Source organism: Oryx dammah, unplaced genomic scaffold (assembly GCF_014754425.2).
Source record: "Oryx dammah isolate SB20612 unplaced genomic scaffold, SCBI_Odam_1.1 HiC_scaffold_26, whole genome shotgun sequence".
Classification (NCBI taxonomy): Eukaryota; Metazoa; Chordata; class Mammalia; order Artiodactyla; family Bovidae; genus Oryx; species Oryx dammah.
Genome location: NW_024070210.1, coordinates 75,637,328 through 75,657,642, shown reverse-complemented (window position 1 = coordinate 75,657,642; position 20,315 = coordinate 75,637,328). Strand labels below are relative to the sequence as shown.

Here is a 20,315-nt window from a genome sequence, read left to right as displayed (position 1 = left end):
CTGGCTTGGAGAATTTTGAGATGTGAGATGAGTGCAATTGTGTGGTAGTTTGAGCATTCTTTGGCATTGCCTTTCTTTGGGATTGGAACGAAAACTGACCTTTTCCAGTCCTGTAGCCACTGCTGAGTTTTCCAAATTTGCTGGCATATTGAGGGCAGCACTTTCACAGCATCATCTTTCAGGATTTGAAACAGCTCAACTGGAATTCCATCACCTCCACTAGCTTTGCTTGTAATGATGCTTTCTAAGGCCCACTTGACTTCACATTCCAGGATGTCTGGCTCTAGGTGATTGATCATACCATTGTGATTATCTTGGTCGTGGAGCTCTTTTTTGTACAGTTCTTCTGTGTATTCTTGCCACCTCTTCTTAATAGCTTCTGTTTCTGTTAAGTCCATACCATTTCTGTCCTTTATCGAACCCATCTTTGCATGAAATGTTCCCTTGGTATCTCTAATTTTCTTGAAGAGTTCTCTAGTCTTTCCCATTCTGTTGTTTTCCTCTGTTACTTTGCATTGATCGCTGGGGAAGGCTTTCTTATCTCTCCTTGCTATTCTTTGAAACTCTGAATTCAGATGCTTATATCTTTCCTTTTCTCCTTTGCTTTTCACTTCTCTTCACAGCCATTTTGCTTTTTTGCATTTCTTTTCCATGGCAATGGTCCTGATCCCTGTCTCCTGTACGGGTTAATAGACCTGCTAAAATGTTCCTATTCAGAGCAATCAGATATTTCCCAAGATTATGAGCTGGAACCAACTTCCTTTGATTTCTGGGTACTCCCTTCTATGACAATGAGGTCTTTCCATTCCTGCACTTGAGTAACTAAAGGAAATTACTTTAGTTACATTGTGAAACAAAGATCTCGTTAAGGTGACTCACTTTACTCTATCATCCATCATCAATCCCAGAGTAACAGTCTACTCACCCTGCATTCATATGACTAAGGAAATCCTTCTAAATCATTGCATAATAACTTTGTCCACCTGTACCTGCTCTACCCAGAACAGGTAAAACCTTGAATCCTCAACAAAGCTGAAAAAAAAGTTCCTTTAAGCCACAGGAGGGAACTCTACACATTTCATTTCTGTCTGGACCCACACAGAAATGGATCACCTTGATAGATTTGAAAAGTAGTCTTATTTGCTATGCAAGTAGAGGATGGATGACTATGGAGGAAAAGAAGAATGGCTAGGTGGATGGGCTGTATGTTTAAACACAGGAGCTGCTTAAGATCTTTTCCTATGCTTGTTAGAATAAACTCTGTTAGCAGGCTCGTGGCTGGTGGTGAAGTTGAGACGAGTCTAAAGGCTGTCTCTATGCCAAACACGAACAAAAATATCCTCGGACTTGATTGGTTAACTCAGTCAAAACACTCTTATCACGTATATCTGTTTACAACTGGGGGCCAGAAAACCGAGTAAAACGATGAGACACCCCTGTAGTAACAGAAACCGATTCATGTAAAGAAAATTTCATAATTTAATCGGAGATGCTAGGAGGGTGGATTCTGCAAGGCAACTTTCTGGAGAAGCCGGTCTTGTGTCCTGTTCCAGAGGTGACTTCAGCAAGGAAGACTAGGGTAAACATCTTAACGTTTTAATCCATTTCTTCCTGGCATATCTTCACTGTGACTTTTCAGGGGTATTCCTTTGAGTAGAGTGGCTAACTGATGCCTATCTTTTCTACTCTCCGTGCTCAGAACAGCCCTAACTTCCTCACGCGTTTACAGCCTCTCTTTGAGCCACGCCCCCAGGTTCTGGGGCTAAGTTCGGGCCAATAAAGTTGCGCCCCAAGGATCGCAGGCCCAGGGAAGGGAAGCCTCCAGCCAATGAGAGGCCAACTATAACCGCAAAGAGTAGAAAAGTCTTTTAGTGGTGTCTTCAGGCCAATGAAGAGCAATGATTATGCGCCGGCTCTGGGCTACCGACAGATCACGGGCGGCTTCCTGAAACACGTGACCAGTGAGCTGAAGCAGCCCTGCCCCACCTCCTGGTCTGGAGGTAGCGCGATGGGCCACGCTTCCAATGGTTAGAAGAACTTCTCGTCACGTGCAGTTTTTGCAGGCCCAGCGGCGTCCTGAAAGTCATGTGACAGTTGACGTTGGCGCCAAGCTTCCCAATGGAAAACAAGAGCTGCCTCCACAGGCCCAGAAATTGCTATGTCTCCGCGAATAACAGCACGGCGGGGCGGGGATAGCCTATCACGTGCTGCGGGGCGGAACGGGGCGGGGCAGGCCACTGGTTGCGGGGCGAGCTGGGCGCGCGGCGCGCAGGCGCCCTGGGGACCCGGTAGCGGCGGCGGCGGCGGTGGTGTCTGCGGTGACGGCAGAGGCGAAAAGAGCCGTATCTTTGGCCGAAGCGGGAGGCGGCGGTGGCGGCCATGGCGGCAGATGGAGAGAGATCCCCGCTGCTCTCCGAGCCCATCGACGGTGGCGCCGGTGGAAACGGATTAATGGGGCCCGGCGGGAGTGGGGCTGGGCCCGGGGGAGGCCTGACCCCCTCCGCACCACCGTACGGAGCCGGTAAACATGCCCCGCCCCAGGGTAAGCCGGGGCGGGGTCCGAGGTGTTCCCAGGGGTACTCTGACAGGCGGAGGGGGCGGGGCCGAGGGCGGAGGCGGGGCCCAAGCGCCAGGTGCGGGGCTGTTGCACCTGTGACTGGGTGAGGCTTCCTTTCCTCCGCAATCGCGACCGCAGCTTGGGAGCAGAAGGGAGCTCTGAGGAATCTGATGGAAGCACTGATCATAACAATCACGCTGAGCTTGTCAGAAGGGTTGAGGACCAGAAACAGTTGCCTTACTCCATGTAGCATCAGTGGGGGTGTCTGCAAGTAATGCCAGCCCTTCTTTTTACCTTCCTCTCCAGCATTTCCCCCGTTCCCCGAGGGACACCCAGCAGTGTTGCCTGGGGAAGACCCACCCCCCTATTCACCCCTGACCAGCCCGGACAGTGGGAGTGCTCCCATGATCACCTGCCGAGTCTGCCAGTCTCTCATCAACGTGGAAGGCAAGATGCATCAGCATGTAGTCAAATGTGGCGTCTGCAATGAAGCCACTGTGAGTTATACAAATCTATGAAACGGGCCCTGTTTTCTGGATCCTCTTTCTGATCCCTTGATTCTAGACCCGGACCTTCAGGCATTGGCCAAGGGCCTTTCATGAAACCCAGGTTTCAGTTCCAGGAGTCTCACACACCGTTTCCCCAGAAGCCACTCACCAGGCTAATATTTACCATCCCTCATCTTCATACCTGTCTTTATACTTAAGCTTAGTTTTAGTTTGTAAATCTCATGATGTATGCCTTTCATTTCTCTGTCCTGGCTAAGATTTTCTCTCTCTGATCTCTTCTCAGAAGGTGTTTTTGGAAGAACAGGGATTGGGATTAGAGATTTGCTTACTGATGTCCCCATTATTCTCTAGCCAATCAAGAATGCACCCCCAGGGAAAAAATATGTTCGATGTCCCTGCAACTGTCTCCTTATTTGCAAAGTGACTTCCCAGCGGATTGCCTGCCCTCGGCCCTACTGGTGAGGAGGAATAATTTGGGGAAGGGCATTAGTAGGGAAAATTGGAAAGCCTAGGAAGGATGAATGTTTACAGAGAATGTAAAGGTGAGAGAGCCTGGTGTTTATGTAGAAGGAGAAAAAGCTAAGGGCTGCTGTGTCTCTAGAATATTATAGCCATCTTTCTCATCTCAGTAAAAAGATTAGGATAAAAGACTACTCCATCTTTAGGAAGATGGATAGTCTCAGAGACTGGGTGAATTATCCTGACGTAAAAGGGACATTAGAGACCTTAAGTTTAAGCAGTGAGTGCTCTTCCCACAAGTATTCTCTGGGGGTAGGGCTGGCAGTGCAGAGAAGCAGAGAGACTTCTAAAGGCAGGGAGTAGGGGATGTGAGGGAGGAATAATGTAGGGATCCTTAGGATTAAAAACTTTCTAAATATAATCGTTTTCTCCTATACAGCAAAAGAATCATCAACCTGGGGCCTGTGCATCCAGGACCTTTGAGTCCAGAACCACAACCTGTGGGTGTCAGGGTCATCTGTGGACATTGCAAGAATACTTTTCTGGTGAGGAGAAGTATTAGGAGGCTGGGGGTAGGGAGGGGCAGGAGTGGAAATGTAGTCATGAATGTATTTCTGAGTTATGATAATGAATCCTGAAAAGGTCTGTTCTATGAGGAACCATTTCCCCACCTCCCAATGCCCCAGGGCTCTCATTGAAAATGACCCTGCTTCTACTATTAATTGGTTTCTCCCTTTTCCTTTCTCCCTAGTGGACAGAGTTCACAGACCGAACCTTGGCCCGTTGCCCTCACTGCAGGAAAGTGTGAGTGATTAGGGAGCAGCATCCTTGAGCTGGGTAATGAATAGGGTAAAATCTACAAGGCCATTCCAAGTATCCATTTCTGTTTGCCTCCCCACAGGTCATCTATTGGGCGCAGATATCCGCGAAAGAGATGTATCTGTTGCTTCTTGCTTGGTTTACTCTTGGCAGTCACTGCCACCGGCCTTGCTGTGAGTAGACCTTGATCCAGCCCCTTTCATTCTGCAGCCTCATCTTCTAAGGCTAAGATTGGGGAAATAGCTATCCTAAAAAGAAGTGAAACTGAAGGGGGTTTTGTTTGTCTTGTTTCAACAAACGAGGACCTAAATTTGAAGGAGACTGATAAAGTCTTCAGTGTTACTATCAGAGTTAAAAACAGCTATCTTCTTTATGTGCAGGATAGAACAAAGAAGTGACTTAGATTCGGTTGCTATTAGGAAGTTGTCAGACATGAAAAAAAACTGACAGGTGTCTGGGATTGTTTGAGTATCTTCCTGCCTAGCAGAAGGGAGTTGGACAACTGGGCCTTTTAAAACGTCTCTGAAGGTGGCCACATGTGGATAGGGGACAGACACTGAAGCTTGAGTTGTTTGTTACTGTTACTAAGCTTCCTGGAAAGTGGTGAGAGATTAACAGTAACCCCATTGTTCTTCTTCTTCAGTTTGGCACATGGAAGCATGCACGGCGATATGGAGGCATCTATGCAGCCTGGGCATTTGTCATCCTGTTGGCAGTGCTGTGTTTGGGCCGGGCTCTCTATTGGGCCTGTATGAAGGTCAGCCACCCTGTCCAGAACTTCTCTTGAGCCCCACGACGACCCACAGACTGTGCCTGGCCCCTTCCTGGTGGGGACAGTGACACTATAAAGGGAGCCGTGGTAAAAGGCTCCCTGGGCTTCTATAAGGGGAGCCAAGCAGCTGCCTTCCTTTTCCCTGGGGAGAGGTAGGAAGGAACCAGGCCCTCACCTAGGTTTGGAGGGATAGGTAAGACCACTGCTGGCCATCTGCTTTCCAACAGTTGCTGTGTTTAGGGTGAAGTAGGCGAGAAGTTGCCCCTAAACCTGGGTCCAAAAAGACAGTTCTAGCCTTGTCCTTCCTATATGCTCCCTGAGAGCCATTCCTGTCCCTTACACATTCCAGGGCAGGGTTGGGGTGGGTAGCCCTGGGGGGGTCTCCCTCCCTCTTGTGCACCATTAGGACCTTGCTGCTGCTATTGCACTTCACCAGGGGCTGGCTCTGGTCTCAGCACCCTCAGTCTCCTCTCCCCCCCATTCTGTGTCCTGTGGGGGTGGGGTCAGCTGCTGCTCTGTACAGAACCACAGGAACTGATGTATATAACTATTTAATGTGGGGTATGGTCCCCTAGTCCTGTATTTCCCATAATTCCTCCTTTTCAACCTTACACCCCAGTTGCAGTTATTTAACTGGGCTGGATAGGGTTGCTCTGTCATGGGAGAGGTTAGGGAGTCATCCTGTGCTTGTAAATAAATAAGGTCACGACTCTATTCTTTTCCAGTTGTTAATCTGTGTGTATGAAAGGATGAGGGGAATTTGTAACCCCATGAAGGGATAGAATACACCACCACTAAAGCTGAAACTATGGCTCTTTATTTTCACAGGGACAATTCAAAGGAAATATCAGTAGCTTTTGTTTAATGTAAAAAAAAAAAAAGAAAGCACCACCCCTACACAAACACCCTCCTTGAGAACTTACATCTGCTATTAGAAGCCTGGTTAAAGGATTCAGTTTAGAAGGGAAATACAATGCAGATTTCTTTAGATAGCAGTTATTAAAGAAGTTTTGGGGGTAAGAATTTTAAAGCTAGCTTGGTGGGCTTATTTCCCAGGCTCAACATGATTTGGAAGAGGTGTCACAGAGCTAGGTATAGGGTAATGGGACAGTGGTCACTGCCCAGAGCCTTGGAACGGATTTTACTGTCACACAATGCAGGCAACAGAGACTGAGATAACAAAAAATAATCAAGGCGCCAACCAACATTTTTGGATCGCGCATTCATCATATAGGTCCAAAAGGTGTAGGCATAGGCCGTGTTGGGGTAGAGGTGCCGGAAGCTGTCAGTGAGTGGCACAGCCTGCAGCAGTTCCCCGAAGCCCTGCCGCTCTTGTGGAGTGAAGCCAGCATTCTTTTTATTTCCCTTTGGGTTGCGAAGGTCAATTTCTTCATGAGCCACGTTGAGGTCCCCACATAGCACAAGGGGCTTGCGGGATGCCAAACCCTTCAGGAATTTGCGAAAGGCTTCATCCCAGCGCTGGCGATACTCCAGGCGCACTAGACCTCGGCCTGCATTAGGCACATAGGCTGTCACCAGCACAAATGCATCATATTCAGCCACAATCACTCGGCCTTCCTGATCATGTTCTTCCTCACCTACAGAAATGATGGAACAATTAGCAAAAAGAAGTTTTAAGAAAAGGAAAAGGAGAGAATAAAAGAATCAAGAATTGGGGCTGGACTGGGATACCAGCAGTAGTTTGGAAGCACTGGGCTTTAGAAAATCAGTGGGGTCTCACCGATGCCATAAGAGACTTTGAGTGGGCACTGGCGGGAGAGGAGGCCCACACCACTGTACCCTTCCTTGTCTGAAGGAGCTGACCAGTACTGATGGGATAATCCAGACAGTTCTTGAAGTTCAACTGGTAGTTTGTTCTCGGAACATTTGGTCTCTTGGAGGCACAGGATGTCTGGGGCTTCTTCCTTTACCCACTGTAAGTGAAATTAAATGTAGAAAAAGTATTATCAATTCAGCAGCCATTTACTGAAAAATCTATATGCAAAGTACTAGAAATATACAGATGAGACACAGTTTCTGCAGAAATAACATCTAGCAGCATAATATTAAAACTTAACGGCAGAGAGGCAAGAACAGTGTTACATGCAACACGGAGGAATTGTTTTTTTCCCCAAAAGGCCCTGGATAGCCAGCTAAGATTTTTAAGCAGTAGTTATTTAAATGTTGGCTATGCAAGAAATAAAATGGACCAAGTCCAGTAAGGAGGTTTTCCCAACATGCCAGGGAAGAGATGAGGACATTATAAATAAGATGGCACTGGAAATGTTGAAATGGCATTTGAAAAATAAGGTTTTTTGGGTGAAAACCTACCACCTTTCCCACAAGAAAACTATCGTGCTAGGGACTAAGATGAAAAAAGATGATTAAACCCTAAGATCAGCCTCTGCACCCCCTTAATTCCACTCACATCTAAACCTTTCTTCTTAATCCAGGCTCGAAGCCCATCCACATTCCACGAGCAGATCTTGAGTGTGGCTGATTTGCCACTGGGTGAGGTTTTCTGATCTGGGGGGTCTTCATACAGAACTGCGCCCTCTCCTACTGCCTCTTTTTCGTTCTTTTTCGCTCCTGCCTTACTCTTCTTCGCCTCTGGCTCTATAAAATAAGTAATACATAATGGGATATAAGTTGGCGGTATCCAACTTTGATCCAGAGTTAACTATAGACCCACTAAGAGCCTGCAGCTGCCGCGACTTCTTCATAAATGAGAATACTGCCGGTGTCGGTCTGGACTTTCCGTTCAACGGTCCGTACTTCCCGTTCAGCTAGGTAATTATAAACATCCCCATCGCTGCCTCTAGGGAGAGGGGCCCATTTCATTCTCTTACCAGTCTTGGGCTCTTCCGCGTCTTCGACCACCGGTCCCTTTTTCCCACGTTTCGGCATCCCTGTAATGTACGCCCTTCTGCACCAGTTCCACTTCGCCCACTGAAGCAGTATTTTGATCGCGTTGCCTACAAGTGCAAAGAAGTCGTGAAACCAGCTAGAGCAGAAGACTCCACCCTCAACGCCCACGTACCAAGTACCGCCTTTCAAACTGTATTATCTCTGAATTCTTTCCCCGCCTCCGTGCACCATCAGCCTTTCAGCCCCTCACCCCTCAGACTAGCTCATTTCATCGTGTCTTATACACTTCTCGCGAGATCCGCCCTCCGGCCAAACGAGGGACTTAATTGAGAGTCCCGACCTGGCCTTGCGAATCAGACGTCCAGAGAAGCTGCTAAGATGGGCAAAACAACACAAACCCTTTAGCTGACCTGCTTCGGCCCCTGTCTGCCTCCTCCTTAACCCAGCACAAAGAATGGAGCACGCCGTGCCCCACGTGGGTGACTGGCGTGGTCACGTGATCTGAGATGCTCTTCCAGGGGTGGAGGAATACGGGTCATTGGTCTAGTTGTACCACGTGACTCAAAGCTTCCCGCCCTTCTGGACTCCAGGACACTGAAGGCCTCACCCTCCATTCTTGGACTGTTTATCAATATGCCAGATTCACAACTCTTTCTGCCACCCTGACTAGAGATCCCAAAGCTGTGTAAGAGAGAACGAAATCAGTGGAAAAGGCTGGGCTGGACCATCGGAGAGAAGCAGAGGAACGGATAGGAATTTAAGGAGCAGACGCCGGCTCGGCGTTCCCGGCAGTTAAGCGAACAGGCCCTCGAAGGGGTCTTGATGGGTCATCGTAACGACAGAGGTTGGGACCGGCTCTGGCGCGCTACGTACGGGAATATTTTGGTAGTTGTTCTGGTTGGCGCGGCTGCTTAGCAGCCACTGGCTCATCCTACTCTGCGACCCGGAGTTTGCGTCCCACCGCGAACTGGTGAGGGCTCCTTGGCTCCAGTGCTAGCTCGGAGTCATGCCGGCGGTGCTGGGTTTTGAAGGCAGCGCCAACAAGATTGGCGTGGGAGTGGTACGGGATGGCAAAGTACTGGCGAACCCGCGGCGGACTTACGTCACGCCTCCCGGCACAGGTGAGGATTTGGGGATTTGTAACTCGTGGCGCACTTTTCCGCACAGCATCCCCTGCCATCTTTCTAAACGTTGGTGAAGAGTGCGCATTGTGCCTCATAATTTTTGATCCTAGTTTCTGAGATTATATAACGGTAAAAGGGCTTCCAAGTTGGCTCAGTGGTAAAGAATCTGCCTGCAGTACAAGAGACTTGAGTTCGAGATCCTCTGGGGAACGGAATGGCAACCCACCCCAGTATTCTTGCCTGGAGAATCCTATTGACGGAGGAGTCTAATGGATTACAGTCCATGGGGTCGCAAAGAGTCGGACAAGACTAAGCACGCACACACATTATCCCGAGGCTGATGGGTAGAAGAGTTACAGGCATTTGAAACTGGATCTTCTGAGTTGTTCAGCCTATACTGACCGCCTTTTATGTGCTAATTATCGGCTGCCCTTAGAATATTCGGTAGTTGTTTTTGGACTTCTGTACCTTGTTCTTAAAATGGGAATAATATTACCTGCGTCATTTGGTCTGGAGAGTTAAAGTACCGGACACATTGACAACTTTCCGTAAATGTTATTTCTAAGCTCTATTGTGTCTTTCCTACCTTAACCCCGAACACCTCCTTCCATAGGAAAGGGCAGCCGGCTTGTGTATACCTGAAAAGCCTCCCTGAACAGGTGATGTTGTAACAGGTTACTCGTTAGAAATGGATATATATGTTAGCACTCAAGCTTCTTGGCATTTGGCACCAAGCTGCTAAGTCACTTCAGTCGTGTCCGACTCTGTGACCCCGTACGCGGCAGCCCACCCCTCGTCCCTGGGATTCTCCAGGCAAGAACACTGGAGTGGGTTGCCATTTCCTTCTCCAATCATGAAAGTGAAAAGCGAAAGTGAAGTCGCTCAGTCGTATCCGACTCTTAGTGACCCCATGGACTGCAGCCTACCAGGCTCCTCTGTCCGTAGGATTTTCCAGGCAAGAGTACTGGAGTGGGGTGCCATTGCCTTCATTGGCACCAAGAATGTGAAGATAAAACAGGTAGTGCTTTGAGATGCTCATGGTTAAGCTGGGAAAATACCGATTAACTATATTGCTGTAGTTGTTACATGTTACATATAGTATGTTAATTTAAAGGATGTTACCATGCACAGTGTTTGTAGAGTCACAGGGCATCACCAAAAAGTATGAGATAGGTATCATTGAGTCCTGAGTAGGAGTTGGGTATGAAGAAGGGCATTTCTGAGAGCTGCTTAGCTTAGCTGAACAGGCTGAAAAGACTGTATCTGAAGACAGGATGTTTGAGGAAAAGGGAAGGCACTCTTCCTACCCTACTGAAATGTCTGTTTTGACTTCTAGGTGCCTTTCTGTAGGAAAATTCTTAGGATCTCTGACTTGTGTCCGTCTCCTAGGATTCCTTCCAGGTGATACTGCTAGGCACCACCGAGCTGTTATCCTGGACCTGCTGCAGGAGGCACTAACAGAGGCTGGATTAACCTCTGAGGATATTGATTGCATCGCATACACCAAAGGTATAGCTAGAAGTGTGGGCAGCAGTGGAAGAATACACCTGGAACCCAGCTAGGTCCAAATAGCCTGCCCCTCACCTTTGATATCACCACTACATCCGCTGTACCTTCACATCGCCCGCTTCCCTCAAGTCTGTTTTTCCCAATCTCTATAGGATTCTGAGCCCTATTCTGTCCCCATAGGTCCTGGCATGGGTGCCCCACTGGTTTCTGTGGCTGTTGTGGCCCGTACTGTGGCCCAGTTATGGAATAAGCCATTGCTGGGTGTTAACCACTGTATAGGTCACATCGAGATGGGCCGCCTCATCACTGGAGCCACCAACCCAACTGTGCTGTATGTCAGTGGAGGAAATACACAGGTATTTAGAATTCTTCACCATTCTTCCCCCCCCCCCGCTCAGAGATTTTTGGGTATTTTTAATAACTGAAACAAAACAGATCTAAAACCACAGCTTCTGGAAGAACCATTTGTTCTTGCTGGTTTTGTATCTTTCCTCAAACTTGACCTTGACCTCTTGTTGGGACACACATTTAATAAGAGCAGGGTCTCTGAAGACATTCTCCTTGGCCACAGTTTTTTCCAAGGGGATACCTACAGAGTACCTTGTGGGCTTGAAGTAATATACTTCAAGTTACAAACTTTCACAAAAGACTTGCTCTCTGACCTCCTGGCAGTTTTCTTCTTGCCCATGGTAGCTTTCGCTTTGTACCTTGCTAGCAAGGTAGCAAGATCATAGGTGTTCTTCATGATGACTGGCCAGGGGCTTCACCTCCCAGGTTTCATGAACTTGCCCATTTTGACAGAAGCCATTCAGGACTACAGCAGAAAAGTTCCACCATTCCTTCTTAATTTCTGAGGCACTGTACTAGCAACTTTCACTTTCTGCCTGAGTGGTAGGAAAACTGGGCTCATCTGAAGCTAAAAAGTGATACACTGGAACATTGGATGACTTTTATACGTGGCTATAGAGATGAGGAATTTCCAGCTTAGAGAAGGAAAAAATAGTAAGGATTGAAGTGTTTAAGGATTTTTATTTTCATTATTGTGAAGCTTATTTTTCCTATGAATGTTAGCAATTAAAACTAAGGGGCACTTGGCAGTCCAGTGGTTAAGACTCTGCTTTCAGTGCCAGGGGCACGGGTTCTATCCCTTCTCAGGGGACTGAGATCCTACATGCCTCAAGGTGCAGCCAGAAAAATTTTTTTTTAAAAAAGAAGAAACTAAAGGGTACTATCTCATTTGTTTCTTTACAACATTTGTTTTGTTTTAGTTACTGGTGGTAAATATATAGTTTTTTGTTTTTTTTTTTAAGAGTGAAAACGTAAGTAATTTAAATAACATTTTATGAATGGTGGAAGATGTTTTAAATTTATAGATGAAGCCAGAGTTGTTTGGGATACCTTACAAGATCTTTTTAAGTTGAGATTGGAGAACTCTAGCCTTCCTTTTCCACCTAACACCTGATGGGATTATTGTCCAGACTGATTCCTCTCTCCTGAAAGGATTATATTCTAAAAGTTCATTTTGTGAAATAGTTATTAAAGATGAAGCATGCATTTCTATGAAAATGACGTGAGAACTTTAATGGGTAGAGAACAAGTAATTGCTTGAGGCCTGAAGGATATTTATTATACAAGGTTAGGAACTTAGGGTGTGGAAAGTAACAGTGGAAGCTTACAAGATTTACTTGAGATGAGCAGTGATGGAATTTTCTCTTTTCCTCTTTCCCTTTAAAGCCTGCTTAGGTGTGAAAAACAAGATGATTGACTACAGAATTTTTCTTTATGCTTTTGTTTCCAATCTTTTATCAGTAGAGTAAGGGCTACATCAGAATGGAAGAAAATCCCTAGCAGCACCAGAAAGGGAAAGGGACTTAACGATCCTTTGGAAGTACTGTCAGAAGTCTGGAGCTTAAGTGTCAATGGGTGATGAATACTTTCTGTGCTAGAAGCTGGTCCCATATGAAGAGTGGACAGAAGTCAGTTGCCAGTGCTGAGCTGGATGAGCAATTAGTCTGACCCAATATGGAATTTGGGGGTTTTGTTTTTGTTGTTATTGCTGCACCAAGTGGCTTGTGGGATCTTAGTTCTCCTGCCAGGGACTGAATGCATTTGCAACCAGGTTCAGGGAATTCCCTGGGATTTTTGATTTTTTTTTTTTTTTTAACTCTACCTTAGTGGTTTCCAAATACTACCACCCTCATAGGATAATTTTGAAGAACTCTGGTTCCCTGCCTCCAATAAGGAAAGCTTTCCCTAGTCCACACTTGTCTTGAGTGCTTTTAAAGGAATATCAGCAACGTCCAAGCTAGAAAAATGTATCCAAAATGATAATTTACTTCTCTCCTCTCCTAGGTTACCATCTTTAGACTAGAAATCTACTCTGGGAATCCTTAGGGTGTATATAGACTTCTCAGAGAAGTGCTGTTTAAAAGTACCTGTTGAGGGTTTGGGAAAGTACTTTATTTCCATTGGTTATTGAAGTTCTAGTGACCACATTGATCCTCTGCTATGTTCTTCCCCAAGCCAAATGCTCCTCTTTACAGACTTGAGGTTTCATGGACATCCTCATCACCCTTAGGTGATTGCATATTCAGAACATCGCTACCGCATCTTTGGGGAAACCATCGATATTGCTGTGGGTAATTGTCTGGATCGTTTTGCTCGAGTGCTGAAGGTGAGTCATTGAGGCTACAGAGACTATAAGTTGTGAATGAATTTTGGGAGAGCTATGGAAAAGGAAAGGGAAGATAAATTAGCTTCTTTTGCTTCATAGATACCTGCCTTCATCCTGTTTTTCCTTCTGCTAGATTTCCAATGACCCAAGTCCAGGCTACAACATTGAGCAAATGGCAAAGCGGTAAGGGGAATAAGGCAGAAGGAGGCTGACGGGGGGAGTGCCAAGGATTTCCCTTTGTATATATTAATGAGCTTTGGGAGGGCTTTGGAGGGTGAGCAGCCAGCTGACTACAGGCTTAGTGCCTCATATACTCACTCCCACATAGAGGCAAGAAGCTAGTTGAGCTGCCATACACTGTAAAGGGGATGGACGTCTCATTCTCTGGGATCTTGTCTTTTATTGAGGTGAGTGTGGGGAGGTGAGGAGATGGGCACTTTCATGCTTTTTAGTGAAGTGTGCGAGTTTTGCTCAGTGTAGTATTTTCTGTAGTATATAGCACAGTACTGGCCTATGTTAGATGCTGAATAAATTCATCTAGCAAATACCTGTTGAACATCTTTTATGTACCAAGTGCTGTTCAAGGTAATAGTGATACTAGATGGAGCAAAACAAAAATCTGCCTACTTGGAGCATGCATTTCATGGGGCATGGGAGGAAGGAGGGAGACAGAAAAAGAAACAGACAAAGAAATGGGAAAAAAATAAAAAGGGTCAGATGGGGACAAGTCTGGAGAAAAATTTACCAGGGGGAGACAGAAGGTGAGAAGGCAGGCATTCATGATCATTGAATCTTGAAAGAAGGCTGCTGGTTTTATATATATAGATATAGCTCAGTGCCAGTGAAGAGCAAGATATACTGGTATGGGTGAACTGTGGTAAAATGCAGTAATCCTCCAAGTGTGCTAGTTTTTTGCTCACATGTCACCCCCAGACCACAGTTCACTGTTTTATCTGTTTGCTCCTGTAACTACAGGATGTAGCCCAGCGCATTCTGGCCACTGGAGAGTGTACTCCCGAGGATCTGTGCTTCTCCCTGCAGGTAATGAAGTGAAGAGCCGGGATAGAAAGGTGGAGCTGACAGAACTAAACTGGGATCGCCTCTGATGTTTTCAACTTGTCTGCCCCCCACAGGAAACTGTGTTTGCAATGCTGGTCGAGATCACAGAGCGGGCCATGGCACACTGTGGCTCCCAGGAGGCCCTCATTGTGGGAGGTGTAGGATGTATGTATCACTGAACTGTCCTTCTCTTTTGCATTTTGGGGCATGTGCATCTTGCTCCTGATACTCTAAATCTCTAAGGATTTGGGGAAATTACTTATTTTGTTTCTGTCCTGTGCTTCCCAGTCCTTGCACCTACTTCATTTTCCTAAGTCAGTGCACATGAGGTGTATAGCTAGACTGGAGAAATGGCTAAAAATAAGCTAATCAGACCCCTGCCTCTGTAGGTAATGTGAGGTTACAGGAAATGATGGAGACCATGTGCCAGGAACGTGGAGCTCGGCTTTATGCCACAGATGAAAGGTAAAGGCCCTCCCACCCACACATACTTTTTTTCCCTCTTCCAACTGCTGTGATTTTCTACCCTTAGATCATGAATTTCATATGTCTTTTCCTTCCCAGATTCTGCATTGACAATGGAGCCATGATAGCCCAGGCTGGGTGGGAGATGTTTCAGGCTGGACACAGGACCCCTCTCAGTGAATCTGGGATCACACAGAGGTAAGTGGCCCCTGGGAGGAGGTAGACAGCATTATATGGGAGGTAGGCAGAAATCCAGCAGGAAGAGGACCCAGAATCATGAGGGCAAAGAAGAATGGAATAAGGGTTAACTGTCCACCAAGTTTTTCCTTTTTTTTTTTTTTTAAACAGGTATCGGACAGATGAAGTAGAAGTGACCTGGAGGGACTAACAAAGTTACAGGATTGGAGTATTTGGTGCCCTGAGTGGAGCCCAAGGGACCCTAGGCCTTAATCTCTGTCCTGACAAGGCTTTGGACTCCCTTGTCTCATCATTTGAACCTCAAGAATTGACTCAGCATTAAAATATTTTTGGTTTTATATGTTGGCAATTGACTTGTGTCCCGGAAGAATATACATTTGGCAATGGTCAAATCCTTTTGATGGGTTGATGGATAAGGAGGGCAGGGGTCGGAGCAGCACCCTGGCGGACTGTAGGTAGCCTTGGGAGCTGCTGCTCTGGAGCTAAAGTTGAGGAGAATCTCTGAGATATTCTAACCTTCCCTTAGGAATGCATTATCATTGGTACTATTTTAGCATCAGGTCTTGTGTTAATTGCTTTACATTCATCACCTTGTTTAAATTCTTTGAAGTGTAGGTACTTAGGATTTCCCTGAAGACAGCCTGAAGCCAGATATAATTTCATACTAATTGATAACTCAAAAGTAAAACTGTCCCTCCTCCATACTCTTAAGCCTACAGATGTTTCCATTGGCAGACCAGAGGGAGGCCCTGGGTACGTGTCCTGCCACAACCACCAGAATTAACCTCATCATGCACTTTTATTTATACCAGTCACCATAAGAAGTGTGACTATCAAGTCACCTCTCCTCTTTTAAACTCTAATAAGCATTACTCTCCACTCCCTCTTTTGTCCCTGTCCACCCGCTTCTTTTAACTCTTGCAATTCTTTTTGTGATCTCTGAAGTTAGCAGCCAGTCATTAGCAGAAATCCCATGTATCCTCAACATCATCTCTGAATGTTCCCTGTACATAGTTGTGCTCTGAGCCCTGGTTTCTCCTGAGGATTCTGCTGCTTCTGCCACCTGTAGTGGTGGTGGTTTCTCTCACACCCACTGTAGCACTAGGCCGGCCTGGATGCAGTGTGGGAGGCCTCATTTTTCCTCATACTATTCTTAGACTACTCTCATCTCTAACATGCCTCAGCTTTAAAACAATATCTGTCATAAATCTTGGTGCTTTAAATATCCATGTAGATTATCTTGCTAACACTGAACTGGTCTCAGTTCTTTGCACCTCCACTGATCTTGTCCTATAGTCCCACTTCAGCTACTCCTTCCTTGGTCGTATTCCAGCCCTACTGCTAATCCATATCTCAATCTCAAATATCCCGCTCTCCCACCATTACTTCCTATTTTTCCAATTGACTCCACGTGTCTTCACTTCTGTCCTCCAACTAAGTGCCAGTCATGAGCACCTCATTGCAAACAACTAATCTCTTTTGCTTCTCTTGCTTTTGTCACACTAAACTCTTGACTGACTTTTTGCCTACACCCATTCAGCTAAAAGGGCTAGGGAAAAACAGCCACGTTGACTTTAAATTCATTACCAAGAAACTTCAGTGGGTCCATTATGCTAAAAGTAGTATTTGCTAGTCTTTCCACTTGCCCTCCTTTTTGGGGGGGTGGGGTACAACTCTGTTGCTTGCAGCATCAAAGTTGGGAATTCATTACTTACCTCTTTTCTGATTCTGTTTTATTCCTTCTGATCCCTCACATCTCCAACATCCCCTTCATTCTTTTTGGTAGAAAATAGAGACAGTGAAAAGGTTCACAAGCTTGTACCACTACACTTACCATAACTTCCAGCATTTATACCCATATGCTCTGCTTTCTCTCATGTTACTGTATCTTTTTTTTTCCTCTTATTATTTTTGTTGTTTATATTTTTCTCTACTGTTACTACATACCAGTGGTTCTCAGGTGGGGCTGAGTTTGCTCCCAGAGGGCATTGGGTTGTAACCGAGAGGTGGTGCTCTGGGTGGAGGCCAAGGCTGCTGCAGTATAGCTTACAGTACACAGAACAGCTCCCCCCAACAGAATTATCTGGGATTAAGTGTCATTTGTGTCAAGGTTGAGAAGCGTTGCTCTAAACAAACTGCCCAGGCTCCCCTCCAAATCCTTGGACAGCTGGTCTCAAGCTCTTTCAAGGACACCTCTCATCTTTACTGTAGGGTCAGTATTTTCCTTTCTTGGAGCATCCTATATGCTGGAGCATGCAAATAACGCTGTCATTTTTCTCATCTTAACAAAGACCCAAGTCTCTCTTGACCCCATTTCCCCTTCCAATTGCTTCCAATTTTCCCGTTCAATTTTTCAAAAACATGAGTTATTTTAAAAATTCCCAACTTTGATGCTGCAAGCAACACAGAGTTCCACCCCACCCCGCCAAAAAGGAGGGCAAGTGAAACGACTAGCAAATTTAAGTATAGTTGATTTACAGTATTATGTTTCAGATGTAGAACAGTGATTCAGTATTTTTATAGATCATACGCCACTTAAAGTTATTATAAAACACTATATTCCCTGTGCTGTACTAATATATCTTTATAGTTTATTCATTCTGCTCTATTTTATAGCAGAACATCTTAAAAGAGTCATCTACACTTCCTCTCCACCAGTTTCCTATTAAGTTGACTGCACCCAACTGTTACCATGATCACCCAGGACATGCATGAACCAAAATCTAATGGCATCTTCTGCTTTATCTTACACAGGCTGTCAGCAGGATTTGGCACACCCTCTTAGAAACATTGTCTTTACTTGGCTTTAGGACATAATCTCTGGTTTGCCTCAGTTGCCTTTGCTGGTTTCTCCTAATCTCCATAGCTCTTGAGAGTTCAGTCCTTGGACTATTTCCTATTTACATACATACTTCGAGTGATGTCATCCAGTCTTACACATTAAAGCCAATTCATTGTGGCGGGCTCCCCATTTTTTAGCTCCAATCTGGACTTATATCCCGAATATCTAGTTGCCCTCAGCATTTCTACTTGGATGCTTAATAGGCATCTCAAATTTAACATATACAAAATTGAACTTGTCCCAGCTTACTGCTGCAGTCTTTGCTATTTCAGTCAGTGACAACTCCATCCTTATAGTTGTTCATGTCAAAGTGCCTTGGTATTACCCTTGACACCTCTTTCATTTCCAGTTCATCAGATCACATTGACTGTACCTTCACAATATATCCAGAATCTATTGCTGGACTTCACTGCTGCCATCCTAGCCCAAGCCAGAATTATCTATCTCCAAGATTATTGCAGGAGCTGGTCTACATGTTTCCACCATTTCCCTCTTATAGTCAGTTCTCATCAGCAGTCATTCAGAGTGAATAGTATTAATGTGGAAGCCAGATTATGTCACTCTTCTCAAAATCCTCCCAGGTTTTCCTACCTCAGAATAAAATCCAGAGTCCTTTCAAGGCCTGCGAGAACCTCCATGATCTGCCCCACCCTTCCCCCTTTACTGCTTTGACCTTATTACCTGCTACTTGTCATTCACTCTGCTCCAGCCTCCTCTGTCTTTTCTTCCTTAAACACAGCAGGTGTACCTCCCCTAAGGTCTTGTTGCCCCCTCTGCCTGGGAGGCTCTTCCCAGAGGTCTTGGCTCAACTTAGTTTAGTGAGGTCTTTTTGACAACCCTACTTTAAATTGTACTCCTCTTGTGCTTTCTAGCCCACTCTCCTGTTTTATTTCTCTGCATAGCACTAATCACCTTGTAATCTAATGGTTGTATTTATTATGTTCTTTGTCCTCTTGTTGGAATATAAACTCCCTGAGAGGAGGAGTATCTTGCTTTATTCATTGACATATCATCTCACAGTACTTAAAATAGGGTCTGGCACATAGTGGACTGTCGGGAGCCAGCGTGAGGAATCCCACCCGTGACAAGGTCATGAGGGAGGAAGCTGACATACGCAAGGCCATGATCAGACTTCAGGAGTTCCCCCTGGCATTTCCTGAGCATCCACCCCCCCAAAAATAAGAATCTGCCTGCTTTTCCACTCTTCTGATATTCTCTGGAAAAAGTCAATTCAGGGCTTTAGTCTTCTGCATTTGAAAGAGTGTTTCAATCCAAAAACCCCTCTGATGGCTTTCTAGCCTGCCTGCAGGACTTGTACAGCTGTGCATGTGATTGTTTGAGGCCTCCTGACCGCAGGAGGCACAGGAAGCTTAAAACATCCTAGGAATGTAAGGGCTTCTGAGGAGTCAAAGTCATTAGAATAGGACTGATTAAAAGTTTCATTTGTTGAGCCAATACTTGCTGCCAAATTTTCATATCCTTTATTTTTAGATATAGTTGGTATATAGAAAAATAAGTAGTAGACCTGGTATTAGCAACATTAGATCTTTGAGTTAAGTACCTTCTTTGTTATAACCCACTGCGCCTTTGTTCTATAGAGATGTAACTTTAATGCTTTAAGGAGATGCAGATTAAAGAAAAACACTTAGGGGAAACGAAATTAACATTCATTAAGAAAGAGAGCCAAAAAAGTGTTAACAAGCCTCTTGGCCAAAAGATAACGTAAATCACCCGAGACCTTTTGTATACAAAAAGATATACAGAAAGAGTCTGGGCTGCTAACACTACATAATTTTGTATTACCCATTGATCTCTATGTATAATCAAAAGTATAAAAGGCCTTGAAGGACAATAGAAGGAGAGCCAGTCGCTGGACTGGTTTCCCCCGTGTCTCTTTAATTTCAGGCTGAATTTCCATCTGGGGCGCAGAGGCTCGCCAAGTCTACTTACTTGCCCTGGCTGTTAAGACCTGCGCGAAAGGGAGCCTAAGGCGAGGCACCCTTAGATATTCAAGCAAGCGCCGGTGGCCCAAAGTAGATGGTGCAAATTCCTTGTCTGGAATTTTATTGGTCTTCCGCGTAATCCAAGCTATTCAGCCCTCTTCCTCCACTTAATCTTTCTACTACACTATTGTTTCCTAATCTAATCTTATATCAATCAATAAATAAGTCTTTCCTCGCTGACTCCGTCCACCCTTCGAATTCCCTGGATCCACCGGGGCTGGATCCCGGCAGTGGACATTGAATTAGTATTTGTTAGCAGGTATAGCTCCATGGTGGGCTTCCCAGGTGGTGCTAGTGGTAAAGAACCCGCCTGCCAATGCAGGAGACATAAGAGACACAGGTTCAATCATGGCAGTCCACTCCAGTATTCTTGCCTGGAGAAACTCATGGACAGAGGAGCCTGGCGGGCTACAGTCCATGGGGTTGCAAAGAGTTGGACATGACTGAAGTGACTTAG

The 20,315-nt window shown here is 45.6% G+C and overlaps 3 protein-coding genes across 11 annotated transcripts; 2 read left to right on the top strand and 1 right to left on the bottom strand.

The window, feature by feature from the left end:
* The first annotated feature begins 2,231 nt into the window (after positions 1–2,231).
* Positions 2,232–5,830, top strand: PIP4P1 (phosphatidylinositol-4,5-bisphosphate 4-phosphatase 1). Of its 2 annotated transcripts, none has more exons than XM_040227075.1 (7): positions 2,232–2,542; positions 2,864–3,054; positions 3,418–3,524; positions 3,965–4,070; positions 4,277–4,329; positions 4,427–4,517; positions 4,988–5,830. In XM_040227075.1, exons 1-7 carry the CDS (start codon positions 2,380–2,382, stop codon positions 5,129–5,131), a joined length of 855 nt encoding a protein of 284 aa, XP_040083009.1. In that variant the 5' UTR covers positions 2,232–2,379; the 3' UTR covers positions 5,132–5,830. The 2 variants fall into 2 exon arrangements, with proteins under 2 accessions (XP_040083009.1, XP_040083010.1); XM_040227076.1 differs by having other exon boundaries at positions 2,247–2,521.
* Positions 5,831–5,911: 81 nt separating this feature from the next.
* APEX1 (apurinic/apyrimidinic endodeoxyribonuclease 1) lies at positions 5,912–8,500 on the bottom strand. 4 transcript variants are annotated; one of them, XM_040227070.1, is made up of 5 exons: positions 8,395–8,500; positions 7,966–8,091; positions 7,545–7,732; positions 6,858–7,050; positions 5,912–6,714 (listed from the first exon to the last, which is right to left on the bottom strand). In XM_040227070.1, exons 2-5 carry the CDS (start codon positions 8,021–8,023, stop codon positions 6,197–6,199), a joined length of 957 nt encoding a protein of 318 aa, XP_040083004.1. In that variant the 5' UTR covers positions 8,024–8,091; positions 8,395–8,500; the 3' UTR covers positions 5,912–6,196. The 4 variants fall into 4 exon arrangements, with proteins under 4 accessions (XP_040083004.1, XP_040083005.1, XP_040083006.1 ...); XM_040227071.1 differs by having other exon boundaries at positions 8,383–8,494; XM_040227072.1 differs by having other exon boundaries at positions 8,325–8,439.
* A 93-nt stretch (positions 8,501–8,593) lies between these two features.
* LOC120853333 (O-sialoglycoprotein endopeptidase) lies at positions 8,594–15,351 on the top strand. 5 transcript variants are annotated; one of them, XM_040227069.1, is made up of 11 exons: positions 8,594–9,105; positions 10,498–10,617; positions 10,798–10,973; positions 13,196–13,291; positions 13,425–13,474; positions 13,620–13,698; positions 14,267–14,332; positions 14,425–14,515; positions 14,740–14,815; positions 14,915–15,013; positions 15,164–15,351. In XM_040227069.1, exons 1-11 carry the CDS (start codon positions 8,991–8,993, stop codon positions 15,201–15,203), a joined length of 1,008 nt encoding a protein of 335 aa, XP_040083003.1. In that variant the 5' UTR covers positions 8,594–8,990; the 3' UTR covers positions 15,204–15,351. The 5 variants fall into 5 exon arrangements, 1 of the variants encoding a protein (XP_040083003.1); XR_005718761.1 differs by lacking the exon at positions 13,620–13,698 and having other exon boundaries at positions 8,803–9,105; positions 13,161–13,291; XR_005718763.1 differs by lacking the exon at positions 13,620–13,698 and having other exon boundaries at positions 8,807–9,105; positions 10,445–10,617; positions 13,161–13,474.
* The last annotated feature ends 4,964 nt before the right edge of the window (positions 15,352–20,315 follow it).